The sequence below is a fragment of the Bidens hawaiensis genome, unplaced genomic scaffold, assembly GCF_021521415.1.
Source record: "Bidens hawaiensis isolate Kalapana, Puna unplaced genomic scaffold, B.hawaiensis_p1.1 tig00016232_1, whole genome shotgun sequence".
NCBI lineage: Eukaryota > Viridiplantae > Streptophyta > Magnoliopsida > Asterales > Asteraceae > Bidens > Bidens hawaiensis.
The window spans coordinates 61,752-76,599 of record NW_027492481.1 but is presented as its reverse complement, the minus strand read 5'-3'; the positions used below and the strand labels follow the sequence as shown (position 1 = coordinate 76,599).

General features: G+C 34.8%; 2 protein-coding genes and 1 pseudogene across 2 annotated transcripts; all 3 read left to right on the top strand.

The window, feature by feature from the left end:
• The first annotated feature begins 4,852 nt into the window (after positions 1 to 4,852).
• On the top strand, positions 4,853 to 6,543 carry LOC143551018 (kinesin-like protein KIN-12A; annotated as a pseudogene).
• A 386-nt stretch (positions 6,544 to 6,929) lies between these two features.
• LOC143551017 (F-box/kelch-repeat protein At1g57790-like) lies at positions 6,930 to 12,633 on the top strand. The gene is made up of 5 exons (XM_077041554.1): positions 6,930 to 7,070; positions 7,169 to 7,245; positions 7,355 to 7,472; positions 11,267 to 11,433; positions 11,510 to 12,633. The coding sequence occupies exons 1-5, from the start codon at positions 6,930 to 6,932 to the stop codon at positions 12,618 to 12,620; spliced, it is 1,614 nt and encodes a 537-aa protein (XP_076897669.1). The 3' UTR covers positions 12,621 to 12,633.
• A 946-nt stretch (positions 12,634 to 13,579) lies between these two features.
• LOC143551030 (E3 ubiquitin-protein ligase RING1-like) lies at positions 13,580 to 14,578 on the top strand. The gene has a single exon (XM_077041561.1). It carries the CDS (start codon positions 13,595 to 13,597, stop codon positions 14,423 to 14,425), a length of 831 nt encoding a protein of 276 aa, XP_076897676.1. The 5' UTR covers positions 13,580 to 13,594; the 3' UTR covers positions 14,426 to 14,578.
• Positions 14,579 to 14,848: the final 270 nt, after the last annotated feature.

Below are 14,848 nucleotides of genomic sequence, written 5' to 3'. Positions count from 1 at the left end.
AGCAAAGTAAGCTCCACGGGCCCTTGTCAAAAAAGTGACTAGCATTGTCGCCTTTTATATCTGACATGATGGAACTTATAAACACCTAATAAATTATAAACTAGATGGTTGTTTCTAGTAAAAAAAATTGGTTCTCACATAAATCATGGCCATATTGTGTATGAACAAAATTTAAAAAATAGAGAAAAAAAGCGTAACTTGGCACCCAATAAAATCATCCAAAATATAATAACATCGCATTTATAATAGATGAAGAGTACGATAAAGTTGTGAATATTTATTTGCTCAATATTATCATGTACGAGGAAACTTGATATACAAGGACTTTTACTTTTCCTTATTTAAATCACCCAACCTAAATATGTCATAGTTCAAGATTTTATAATTGAGTGTGCTGTATGTGGGTATTCTCCAACGACAGATACATTTTATTACTTACTCTTTTTCATAAAGACTGAGAATCGTAAAAATATTGACCGATAACAAACTTTAATACTTGAGTAAAATTTAATAACTATAATATGATATAATAATAAAATTATTATCTAGCGAGACCACTTAAAAAGGAAAAAAAGGATTGGAGTTCGGAACGACTAAGTTATTTGGTGTAGAGATTCATCGGGTGTATTTACGGTCCGGAACGCTAAAGATTATTGTAATATATATTAAAGGAAACCTATATGCTACAGTTTAATGTTAACTTTTATATTTTTCATCCCTTAGGATTTGAGCAATGCATTTTTTGTTCTTTCCAAAGCATAGAAAGAGAAATGAAGTATTAGGTCCATGCAGTTTTAGATAAGTTTTTTTTTTTCTTTTTGCTTTACGATATGTTTGCTTTTTTAACAACTTTGGATAGAAATTTTTTTTCCTTTGTAGTTAATACTTGCTAATTTGTTAAAAAATTAAGTTGTTTGATAATATATAATAAACAAAGCATTATCTACAAGTCATAATAAAGACGTTAAAATATCAGAATTATAATATAAGAAAATTATCATAAGCAGGGTGTCGCAAATGAGCTTTTAGAATACTTTCTTTTATTTTTTTTAAAATGTGCTTTTTATATATTTATTTTTTGGATTAAGTTTTGATATTATTACGAACCTTACCGACACCGATCAAATTGATGTTGACTAGGGACACAATGCCGGTGTTTTACCGATTTATATTGTTTTAAATATGTTCATATACGAATTTAACTTTTGACGTTAGTTATGCTACCGTAACAAACCTAATCGATACCTACATCAACTAACCATCGCAACGTTCAGATTTTACCAACGCATGTTAACCTAATCGATACCTACATCAACTACCATAACCAAGGGTTTTACACTTTTACCTAGTTATTATAATAAACAAAATTCATATTTTGCCAGGTGTCCTTTTATATACCTTCTTCCCGCCTAACCTATAGTCTTCTTCTTCTTCCAGTTGTAAACTTGTAATTGCTAACCCACTTCCTCTTCATATCACTCGCAACCACCACACACACCATCAATTAGGGTTTTGAGAGTTGTTTACCGTTCAACTGCTCAGGGTTTTCAAATCGCACAATCAACTTCTTTTATCTTGATTCTCAACGAGGTATATCTTTGATTTATCATCAATTAGGGTTTTAAATTGCGAATCAAGAAACTAAACAATGTGTTTGTCGATTCTTTGTTGTTGATTATTCACAATTCTTGTTCGATATTGAAGAGGTAGGTTCCTTAATCTGTCGGGGTCACTTAGTGTTTCTTCAGATATATTGTTCACCTGTCATGTGTTGATGATTATTTATTATAATTGCTTATTGTTTAGGATTCAATCAAAGATATTAATTCCAAAATTGAAATCTTGACTGGAATTAATCTTGATTTTGACTGTGTTTGACCATTGGTGTGGAATTACTGTTTATTGTTTAGGTCTATCAATTAAAGATATTAATTCCAAAATATGAAACTTTGACTGGAATTAATTTTGACTTTGACTGTATGATATGGTATTATAATCAAATTCTGAATTAACTATTCATTGTTTAAGATTTATCAATTACAGATCCTAATTCTAAAATATGAAAACTTGACTGGATTTTACTTTGACTGTGTTTGACTATTCCTAATTCCAAAATATGAAAATTTGACTGGAATTAACTTTGACTTTGACTGTGTTTGACTATTGGTGTGGAATGAATTGTTTATTGTGTAAGATTTATTAATCACAGATCCTAATTCCAAAAATGGGTTTGACTGCTTGATTATATGATTTATGCCTTAACTGTATTTGACTATTGGTGTGAAATTAACTGTTTATTATTTAAGTTTTAATCATAGATCATCCTGAACTACTGTTAGTTATATTTAGATCGAATTTTCTATTTCAATAGTTTCCTAAAATGTTGTAACTAGTTTCTATTTGACAGTATTGTGATCTGTAAATCATTTTGTTGCCTTTTCACACCTAAATTCAAAAATTAATTTGATTGGAATGCTTTGTTTTAGCAGATGGAAGAGGACCTACCAGATACGTATGAATCCATTCTCTTAAAAAATCAACAATCCCTTAGAGATCTCCAAATATACAGAAAACAACTTTGCGCGAAATTAATTCGGGGAAGCTTTTATGGATATATCATTCTTTCAAGTCATTTTAACAAGGAAAGATGGTATCTGTGGAATCCTAACACGTTACAGATGACTACTCTTCCTGAACAATATCACAAAGGAGAGTACAGCGACTGTTGTATGTCGGGTCCGCCTAATAAACCAGGAGCGGTTATTATGCTGTTTAGGCACGATTTTCCGGCCCTAGTATTTTGTAAGCTGGATAGGCAGGTAACATGGGTCGAGGTGAAGTATGGGGCACAACTTAGGCTACTTGGCTATGGAACAAATGCTATCCTAGAACGCCCCGCTTCCTGCAATGTTAACAAAGTATTTGCCTTGTGTGTTGATTCTGTTGTGGACGTTAATATTCGTGTTAGGGATGACAAGATTGAGATAAATATTCTACCTTTTGAGAAACTACCTCACCTAGTTGGTTATGATAGTCCAAGTTCAACATGGTACACCTTTCTAAAAGGATCTGGTATGGATCTTTTTTGTATTGGCGTGTGTTTTGTTAATCGCAACCCCCATATTAGAAAGCCAAGTTTGCACAAGCTTGATACAAGTTGGGGAGGTGGGGGGTGGGAGGAATTGGGAGATACTAACGATTCTCTGTTTTCTATTGAATTTGCTCCTGATCATCTCAAGCCTGAAGCGAACTGGGAGGATAGGGTAGATCTAGACTTAGTTCTTAAAGAATATACCCCAGATCCAATTCCTTTTACCGTGTTCCTCTACAAGGCCCCGGTTCCCAAACTCGAGGGTTCTGTGCATGTTATGCTTCAACAGCTGTGCCAGATGTTATATTCTTACAAGCTTGATGATAGATCCTTGTCTGGTAAGCGTTGTGATGTTTTAAGAAATTGGCAACAGTTGGCGGATGCATTATTTGAATGCAACTGTAGTGCAGAAAAGATTGCTGGTATATTTAAGATACACTTTCTTCATTTTAGCTGCAATTTTTTTACATATCATAATGCTTTGTGTATCGTGAAGGGAGACAGAGTGCTTTATCGTCGTCATCATCCGGAGGGGTGTTTTTGCTATAGACTGCTTACTGGTATTTATTTCTTTTTTTTTATTTTAGCTGCAATTTTTTTTACTTATTATAATATGCTTTGTGTAGGTTACCAGGAGGGAGGGGAGGCTGCTTAATTTTTACTGATGTGGAGAAATTGACCCCTCGTCAATTCTGTTTTGACTTTAACAAGTCTTTTCTGTTTGACCTACGTATCATATAAAACTGCTGTATTCACTCTAGCCTACTATTTTGACCTACTACATTTTGGATTGTTGTGTTTTGACTTGGTTAAAACCAGTGTACTATATTTGACTGTAACTTTGAAGAATCATCTATGTGTGTTTTGACTTGGTTAAAGCTTGTACATGATGTAATCACTTACATAAATATCTTTTGCCATTTATCGCGTGCTTCAGAAATACTCAAAAATTACAAGAATGTAACAAGTTAGATGGGTGGATAGGTTATCTTGAATTTTATGATCACTTGAATGTGGTGAGTTTATTTATTATCCATTGAATAAGAATGAAGGAGGAGGAACAATAATCCAGAAGACTTCTGGTGATTATGCCAGGGCACCAATTAGCTTTGATCATGCAGCTCTGTAGCAGATGTAACATCAACTCAGGCAAGTTGATCATTGTTACCTTTCAGTTTCTGTCTCTGTAAAATGTTTCAGATTTTATGATTATTGCTCAAATTCGTGTTTCAGATTGATATATTCCAGCTTGTGGGAGCTCTTCTTGTTGAAAATTGTCTTGCTGGATTTTGCAGCTCATTATTCGCGTATGAGCGGGCAGGTATAAATAAATGCAATCTTATCGCCATTATTTTATATGGTTTTTGACTTTTTCTGTTAATTTAATACTTACTGGGAATGGAAAGACCTACAGGATATGGGGACAGGCCAATAAATTGTTAGAAATAGTAATTAACAAGGATTGATGTCTCGTGCTTTTGCAACATTATTTTCCCGCATAACGAGGTGTTTTTTTTGTTTTCTATATCCTATGTCTCATAGTTTCAGTTGTGAACTTGTCTCATGAATTACTTGAGGTTTGCTTATTTTTTGTAGGAACAGAATGCGCATGCTGGTTGGCTGACAAACAACTCACATAGTTACATATGAGCGTCGATGTTCTTTTCTCGAGGTAACATCATGGGCTTTTATCATCAATAGCTGAACTTTAGGTTGTCCCTTTTTTTATTGATACCAAAACATATTACACACATTTTTCTAATGAACAAATCACCGAATCCATTTCAAAGAAATTTTCATTTAAGAGAGGATAGTAGTACCGGGGTGTATGTTGAAAGTTTGACTGAGGAGATTGTTTGCAGTAAGAAAAATGTGACTCAAAATGGTATTAAATTGGTCCCCAAGATTCTTTTGTATGATTATCTCTTGCACTTGACTAATAGTTAAACAGATGTATTAAACTCTGGGATTATATTATTTGATAGGTTTTTAACAAATATGCACGGTTCATCAAATCGGAGGACCGGATCTAGACGTTTAAACTTTGAGAGTTCCCGCTCGCACAACGTCTTTACATGTGTTGTGGAGTCAAGTTGTAAGGACACATATTTTTACAGAAGCTAATAAATATTATGGTTGAATTTACAATTCTATAAAGTGTTGACGGTCTGAGATGCTTTAAAAAAGGAGTCAAATGAATCTTGTTGACCTTGCGGGGTCAGAACGACAAGAGTCAACTGGTGCAGCTGGAGAGCGTTTGAAAGAAGCTGGTAATATTAACCTTTCACTTTAACAGCTAGGGTAAGCCATTTCATTTTATTATATATTTATTATTTGATCACATTTAAAAAATGTTACTTTTATTGTTATTGGATTTGCAGAAACTTGATTAACATTTTAGCTGAAGTCTTACAAACCGGAAAGCCAAGGCATATTCCCTACAGAGATTCCAAATTGACATTTTGTTGAAGGAATCCCTTGGAGGAATCACTTGGTGGAAATGCCAAGCTGGCAATGATTTGTGCCATTTCTCCCTCTCAAAGGTATTGCCTTTTTATGTAACGGGTCAAATGGTTAAAAAAGAGCAAATAAAAAAGGAAATAAACGGTCCGACGAGTTAAAAGTTGGCTAAAGCGTATCTTCACTGCGTCATAGCTCCAAAATTATTTTATTCAAATACATGGATTATTATTGGACTATTATAACTTTCAAAATCATATATGGCATGCTAATTGTTTAATAAACAGTTTAGGCAAAAAACTTCTTGTGTCAAATTCAAACCGGCCCCACCAACCCATTTAAAAAAATTGCCCTTTTTGGCCCTAACTGCTTTTCTTTTTTATCTTTTTCAAGTTTTCTAACATGACATTATATTCTGTGATTCAGTTGTAAAAAAACGAGAAGTTTAGCACGTTACGATTTGCCCCTCGAGTCGAAGCTATGAAAAACAGAGCTATCGTTAATGTGAATTAAAAAACGATGTTTATGCATTGCCTGAAGTTATACGCCAACTAAAGGTACATTTTTCTTAATTTCAAGATTTTCTTATTTCTTTTTTTTTTGTGCTTCAGCTACCAACTTTTGTGGACTACAACATTTGACAGGAATTACACCGAATGAAGTCAACTGGAATTCAAGTTGACCCGAACGCCGGGTGGAATGCTAGTAGAAGCATACATCTTTTAAAAACAATGAAGAAATGGAAATAGTCGAAGAAAGTGAACAGATTCAAGATGTTAATATGTAAGAAGATATATCAGATCAGAATCTTGAAAACAATGAAGATAACAAAAGAATCTGTTAGAGAATGTATTATTACTAATATACCCCTGGATACATCTTCAGTCCTAAAGTCACCAACTTTAAGTGTTTCACCTGTACCTACTAACAGCAGCAGGAAAAGTTTAAAAACTTCGTCTATGTTAACCGCTTCTCAGAAGGACAACATGTAAGAATGTCCTCGTAAGTCATTCAATGATCATCGTTTATCTGCTAGTCTGCAACACGGTCTTGAAGTAAGGGGGTGGGGGGTGAGCTATTAAATTTTGCTTATTTGATTAGTGAAATTCAAAAAACACATTTGTAAAAGTTCCATTTTGAAGCTTTTGGGGGAGGTTTGCCAAAAACTTTCTGCTTTTCAAGAATCAAATAAGCGAGTTTGAAAAGCTCACCTAAACACCCCCTAAATAAGAAAAATAGAAAATGTTCTGCTATTACACAATTTCGTATAGGTTTTCATACAAACAGTTAGGACAGTAAGCCATTGTTGATTAAAAAAGACATTGGTGTGCAACCTGTTAACAAGAATGAGTTGGAAGAGGAAAAGCCTGTTGTATATATGTGTAGTAGCTGCAAGGCTACGAGTTCTGAAGATGTGAAAGATGGAACGGACTGTTCAAACTTGCAGCTGGTTCCTGTTGGTGGGCCACAATGGGCTGATAGTAATAATAATAATGATAATAAGCAGTTGGTTCGCAAAGTATGCATTTTATTTAATATCAAGTATTGTTATGTTTATGTATTGTTTGTTGATGTGGCATAATGGTCAAAAGGATTGAAATTTTGTTTGATCTGCAGGGCTGCAGGCAATTGAGAAGGTGCTATAAGGAGAGAGACAGCACTAGAAGAGCTCTGCACCCGACAAGACTTGGAAAGTAACCAACATAACCGTCTGGTATGTTTGTTTCTGTTTTTAAATTCATATAAACATAGAAATATGCTTGAATTTTAGTTTTCTGAATTCTAATCACTTACATGAACGAGAGTGCAATACTGCAATTTAATCATTGGCCAAATTTGGGACGAGAGCTTGATAGATGGTATTTTGTTTGCTGAGGAGTTCAAAGATAATGAATTGGTTTATTTGAAGAACGAGAATAAGGTATTGTTTTGATTGTAAACTTTGTTATGTTTTAGTCTGTTTACTGTCTTCTTACATTTAACTAAAGGCGGCAAACGTGGCAATCTTGGGTGGGTAGGGTAACGGGTTGAAACAGACCACGTTCAAAACCAATGGGCTAGGCTAGGTTTCCAAACACTATTTTTTTTTGTCTATTTTGGAAATTCTATGAATTAATGATCTGTTAATGATGATTACAATAACTTAAGTGATATAGTAATAAAAACTCTTTTGTGAACATGGACATGCTTTGGCCGTGTTCGTTCAGTTCTTATGAGAACCAACTGGAAGTTTTAAGGACTAGAATTAAACTGTTAAAGCATATTGTGCACAACTCTTTATTGTATTTGAAAGAAAAAAAAGCAAATAACTACCTTTAACCTACCTTGGGCGTGCGTTTCCTGGGAAATGCGATGCCAAGTCAGCCCAGATGCAAGGTAAATAACTACCTTGTGTTGGACTTGGCACTTTAATAAGTGCAAAGAATGACATAGTGAGAAAGCACTATGAGCTAGATCCTATAGCTTCGAATAGATGACTGAGACGAAGTTTTATTGGTTCCTGTAAGTTTTAAGCTGAGTTTTAAAAAGTTGCATGTTTTTGTCGAACTAATTTAGGCAACTTAGGTAACTAGGGTGTCTATTTGTAGAGGCTCCTAGAGTGAGTGGATGTTCATGTAAGCATCAAGAAGAGTTTTGACCATAGGTGAGAGTTAGAATGTTAGGATGATAAGTGAAATTTCACTATTCAATTTATTATTGATGTGTTGGGAGAATTTGTTAAATTCCAAGTAAAGTAATTAAGTCAAAGCATGACTAAAATGAAGAAAATCTGAAAACTGTAAAGGAATATTTGCTGTGTGTTTTAGACATCATTGTAAGACCATGTAAAGGCGCTGTGTGTTGCTTTCATACTGTCCAAGAAGTAGCTTTAACTTCTTCCAAAATTCAGTGTAATCACGGTAGAAGTAAGGTTTCAAGCAATCGACGGGATGGTTTCTAAGGGGTTTGGAAGCATTATTTGTTTGAGCAGAAATCGTGAAGTTAGAAACTTAGAATTAATAGCGTGAAACAAAAAGAAATGGATTACTCTAAACAAGTTCATAACTACTCTCTCATTAGTCATTAGCGTTCATAGTGTTACAAATACACGTTATCATATTTACACCTAGACCTCTATGATGTGACGTAATTACAATAAAGCCACTGGACTCGAATCTACCGTATCATTGTTGTTCAAGGTAATATTTAATGAAAACTTGTTCGAAAGTGTATATTTGACCAAACTCCAAAGTGGTAGAAATTTGAAGTTTTACCATAATCCATGCTTCTAATATTTTAGGTATGAGTACATATGAAGTTTGATGTCGTTTCGAAACAGTGTTTACAACATCAATAGTTGGTTAAAACCGATTAGAATCGCCACTAACAATATTGTATAGAAATTGGAAACACTTTCATGGCATTTTTGGTAGCGATCTGTTCTATTTGAAATGAGTGATTTTGTTAAATTGTTGTTTAAACTTATTATTAGTGTATAGAAGATCGAAATGTAATATATATTATTTTATTATTATGATTGAAGTATTAAAAAGTTACTAATTAAATGATCATAAATTCACAACTATATCTCTATGTCTAAAGCTCATTGTTGATTGAAGACGTGGTTTAACAAGTCATTTTACACTCACACAATTTTATACAACACAACTATTATAAAAGCCGGCTTCATTGGCAAGTTTGTTATGGATTAGCAAGTAGTCGGTTCATGGGTTGAATGGTTAATTATAGCCGTTTAATGTTCGTTTATTTTATGAATGAAAATTATGAATTGAGTCTTTCCTAAATCTCTAAATTCGATGCTTCCTTCTATTTTCTTGGAAAATCCAGTTGGTACATAACAATATACCATTGAACTTCAATCTTTCAAGCCATTTAGTAAATTGAGATATGCTAAAATGTTACTTGATAAAGTCTTGTGATCTCATAAAAAAAAGTCATTCAACAATTTTGGCAAACAAAAGTCACTGTACATGTTAATTTTGAAAAGAAGCATGACAACAACCAAAAAAAAAAAAAAAAAAAAAAACTTTTTTAACAACTATGGCCTTGATTTACTTGATATTTTTTGTCATGGTGTTTGGACATGGGCGTTTTGACAAAAATGGTGTTGATTTACTTGATATTTTCTGTCATGGTGTTTGGACATGGGCGTTTTGACAAAAATGGTGTTGATTTATTTGATTATTTCAAATTCTACTTATATTTAATGCACAAGGTTTGACTTTAAACGTGTGCTATATTGGAACTTAATTTTTTAAATAACTTTTATTTTACTTCAGATCTATGTGATCTTTTCTTTAGTATTCAAAGTAAAAAATGTATTGACATTTTATTTCAAGAAAGTACCATTTTTCATTTCAAAAAGTAAAAACCAACACACAGTCATTTTTCATTTTCGGGGTTGTATAACCCATTGCAACTACCTAAATTCAAACTAATAAAAAGTAAATAAAAGGGTGACGCGTTCCCGAATTACCTGAGGTACCTGCATGGGTTTACCCAAGACCACCCACGCCTCCCTTATAATTACAGGTGATATAGTTTATTACATCAAAATAATTATAGACCTTATAGACTATTTATTTCATTGATAGCTAGAATCAAGCAAGTAAGTTGAGAAAGTAATTTGTATAGCTTATGAAATGTAATAAGCAATTGTAAGCACAGAAGCATAAAACCTGGTTCTTGATTTGGTTTTACCTGACCACGTGTACAAACTAGGTTTCAGTTTCTTCTCTGTATCGTATCTGGACCTAGAACCGAATCCACCTCTACCTGGACCCAATCGGCCAAAACTTGATAAAAATCCGGCAAAACATTGTCAAAAACCTGACTTTACCTGGAACTAGTTCCTACCTATTTCTGGTTCCTGAAAAACCCGATTTGTCCACCTCTATGGTGGACTGGGATGAAGGTACAAGTTCAACTCAGATCGGGGCGATGTTCAGGTAGTGGTGGTGTTTGTTATATGATATTGTCGAGAGAGTAAGGTGAAAGAAGAATGAACTAAGTAATAGATGATTCCATTTCATTAACTAATCAAACATATATATATTTTCTTTCTGAAGTTAGGAAAAGGCGCGTGTTATTACTCGTAGACACATTTGAAAAAGCATAAAACATATACACACAAATCATGTACACTTAACACACATGGAGAAAATTTTTTAACACAAGTGTTAAAAAGCAAAAAGCAAATCAACTTCAACCATCACACTATAAAAGTTAGTTGTTAAGCAAGGGAAATATTTACTTAAAAAAGCTCAAGATATTGTACTTAAAATATTTTATGGCATCGACAAAGCCATTTTTAATCTAAAGTATAATAACAATAATAATAATAATAATAACAATAATTATTATTATTATTATTATTATTTGATTGCAATTTGTTATGAAATCGAGAATTGTGGGCCAAGTTTGATGGGCTTTGACATCCTTATTATTATCTTGGCAGTTGGACTTACATTACAAATACTCAGGAATGAGGTTTTTCTTTAATTATTTGATCTATCGACTACATCCATCTCAATCAACGAAATTGCTTCTGTGCTGCTGACAATTAAAAAAGAAAAACCGCCGGAGGATCTTAGTCTTCGATAGGTTTGGTTTTCTATTCTTTATCTCGTAGTTATTGTTTCAGTTATATGTATAAGTTAATGTAAAAGGGGCTGGCTTTTAATGAATTTTGGGTATTATTAATGATCATCTTAGATGGAGCCAAAGCAGATATCTGCATACCAATCGTTTATTGCCGAGGAACTGCAATCTTATAATACCAATCGTTTATTGCCGAGTGCCTCACAGATTGAGGGTTGTGCTCATATTCTTGGTGGGATGGACGATAGAACCATGTCTATATCTCCAATGCTTGACTGCAGGTATATAAGTTATATTGTTTGTGTTTATTTAAGTTGCAGGGATATGTTTACTTATTGTGATATTTTGTACGTGTAGGTTAGAAGCTGATTATCTTATAGCTAAACATGACAAGGACGTTGAGATAATCACGAGATCAACTGACAGTACTGATGAGGTGCACCTGCTCAGTATTCCGTTTCATATTTTGGAAACGATTATGGAGAATTGTTTTGGTGTTGAATACATGAATTTCCGTGCTACATGCAAACGTTGTTATTTAGCAGCACCCTTAACGAGATGGCAAACTTATTCACCATGGTTTATGGTGTTAAACACATACCCAGGAGGCAACATCACTTTTATAGATCCGATATGCGGTGACAAATATTTTATGAAAACACCTCAAGAACTCAACGGTGATTGCGAGGTATTATGTTCGAGGTTTGGTTGGTTGATGTTTGATGTTAATGGACACGGGCTGTTGTTGTTTTTTAACCCATTTACAAGTAATATCTATAAGCTTCCAAAGGCACCTTATTACTTTGAAAGCCTTTGTTTTTCAGCACCGCCTACTTCCCCCGATTGTATGGTTGTTGGATTTACATCACATATTGTGTGTGTCCACTTTGTGTCTCAGGAAGCATCATCATGGCGTACTTATCGTTTCGGCGGACCATCAGATTGTTTTCGCTTTCCAGCATTTTGTGGCCGAGATATTTGGGCTTTGTGCAACAATGATGAGATTCTTAATCTTAGAGACACTGGTGAAGGCTATTCTCTGGATGTTGTTACAGACAAAGTCCCTAGAGGTTGCGGATCTCACATCGAGTACTTTATGTCAAAATGCGGTGAACATCTTTTACTTATTATCGTGAATGATCTTGGAGAATCTGTTGAGGTGTTGAAACTAAACGAGTCAACAAAAGAGTGGGAGAAAATAGATGATTTAGGAAAACATATGATATGTATTTCAGAATCAGAAGGTTCATGCATCTGCCTTGAAGCCAAAGCACCACAAATGGGAAACAAGATCTTTTTTCCAAGGTTATTACAGAGCAAGGACACCAAGATAGTGTTCTATTCTCTCGAAACACGCAAGCTTCACACATTTGATGACAAACATATCCAAGAAAGTTTTGGTTTTGATTTATCTCGAACTTATGGGTATTGCTTCCCCAACACATGGATTGAACCAAATTGTTCCTAAGAAACTAGTATATAGCAGGTTTGTTATTTAAACTTTTATTTGTACTAAATTATAATAGTAAATTACGTGTAAGTTTTTGTTCTATTGTGTTTTTATTCCTTGGCAATGCATCATTTTGTAGTAAATTACAATAATAGATTACACAGTCTCCTTTTAGTAAATTACATGTTGCCCCATGCTCGTTATAAGATACCCTGAATTATTAATATAGATCCTATAGCTAGTATCTACCATATAATGGTGTGTTCTTTCTATGTATCTGATTGTTTTCATTTTGTATTCAAAATTTATGTCCACAATCTTTCGACATCTGATGAAAATTAGGCCTCTTTGCGTTGTCATCTATCTTATTTGACTTGAACTTGTACCTTCAACCCAAACATCCCGGTTATTTCAGGAACCATAACGGGTAGGAACCGGTTTCGAGTATGGTCAACAAAGGCAGGAACCGGTTTTAGGTATGGTTGAGTTTTGGCCGGGTCGGGTGCGGCAAGAGGTGGAACCGGTTCCGGTGAGTGCGGGTACGGTTTTGGGGAGAAAATGAAACATGGTTTGTACCTGCGGTAGGGCTGTCACTTTTACCCAAAAAAACCCATACCCGAACTAACCCGACTCGAAGAACCCGAACCCGAACCGAGTTGGTTCTCGGGTTTGATTTTGAAGATTTGGGTCAACCAGAAAAACCCGAATAAACTTTTAGTTTTGAAATTAAATATATTTTTATGTATAATAGGCTAAGTCTTAGTCACTAAAGCTATCAGAATCTGGCTCTAATCGACTGTTGTCATTCTAACTACTATGGATCGATTGCTTATTAATAATTTATGAATTCCGTTTATTACTAATAGCAACCATAATCAAACAACCAAATCACGCCCGATTGCAACTACATCCGAAACTTCCTTCCTTAAAGTCACCAAAATACTTTTTGTTCTCAAACTCTTAACATTAACAATCTCCTGTATCATCTTACAATGTCAAATCTCCATAGAAAGACTCTGCGCATCACAATTCATGACCTCTGTAAGCCTAAAGACGACTGCCATGATGATGATCATCAACACAACTCCTTTTCGCCGCGAAAACTCGTCATGATATGTGCTCTTGTTGCAACTTTCGGGTTCGTTTGCTACATCATCGTGACCAAACTATGCAGTGCCAGACGCCATAGGACTAGGAGAATGATTATTATTAACACCAACCCGAATGCGAATGTGAATGCTAATGAAACTCCTCATGATCAAGATTTGATCAACGAGGACCATGAACCGGAAGTGTTTCACCCGATTTGGTTGATCAATACGGTCGGTCTGGAGCGGTCCGTGATCGATTCGATTAAGGTATTTAAATACAGAAAAGAAGACGGGGTGATCGACTCTGACTGCCCTGTTTGTTTGGGTGTCTTTCAAGACGACGATCGCCTTCGCCTTTTGCCTAAGTGTAGTCACGCTTTTCACGTTGAATGTATCGATACCTGGCTGCGATCGCATAAAAACTGCCCTTTGTGTCGAGCACCTGTTGTGGTCAGTGTCGGTCAGAGTGATCGAAATTCGGTCGAATTAAGCGTGGAGGAAGGAATTCGCATTCGAGAAATCGATACGAATGGTGGGGTTAGGGTCCAGAGTGATTTGACTAACAGTTGTAGCCGAAAACTAGAACCAATGAGGAGATCGGTTTCAATGGGGCTGGCTTGCTTTGTGGATCCGAGTGTTGAGCGTAGAGGATCGGGATCGAGTGCTAGCGTATATGGTCGAGGAACGAAGAGCTCTTCGTTTGGGCCGAGAATCGAACTAGAGGGAATTTGAAGTATAGATCTTTATGTTAGCTATAGATTGATCAAAACAAATTAAGTGTGTCATTGTGTTTGTTTGTTTGTTTCCTATGATATTTGGTCTCAACTATGAGTTGGCGTATACAAACAAAATGATTTTGTAAGCTTTTCAGCTAAGTGTTTTCTCAAGAAGGAACAGTGCAAACATGGGTATATGAGTATGGGGCTTTCTTAGAATAATTAACAATGGTTTTGTTTAATTACGACTTATGATCATATCAAATGGTACTTGAATTAGATGTGAATTCAAATTAGCACACTAGAGCAAATGTTTCTGTTCGTTACTAAAAGCAATTCCGGCCAGTCTAACAGAAAAGTAGTTTCGTCTGCCCTAATGAACAGTTGAATGGGATTGCCATACACCAGTCAGAATTTTATAAATTATTTTGAAAGTTAG

Coding starts and splice junctions, on each gene's coding strand:
- LOC143551030 (XM_077041561.1), top strand. CDS start 13,595: ATGTCAAATCTCCATAGAAAGACTCTGCGCATCACAATTCATGACCTC.
- LOC143551017 (XM_077041554.1), top strand. CDS start 6,930: ATGTGTAGTAGCTGCAAGGCTACGAGTTCTGAAGATGTGAAAGATGGA. Junction 7,246..7,354: donor CACCCGACAAGACTTGGAAA/GTAACCAACATA, acceptor TACATGAACGAG/AGTGCAATACTGCAATTTAA. Junction 11,434..11,509: donor TCTCCAATGCTTGACTGCAG/GTATATAAGTTA, acceptor TTGTACGTGTAG/GTTAGAAGCTGATTATCTTA.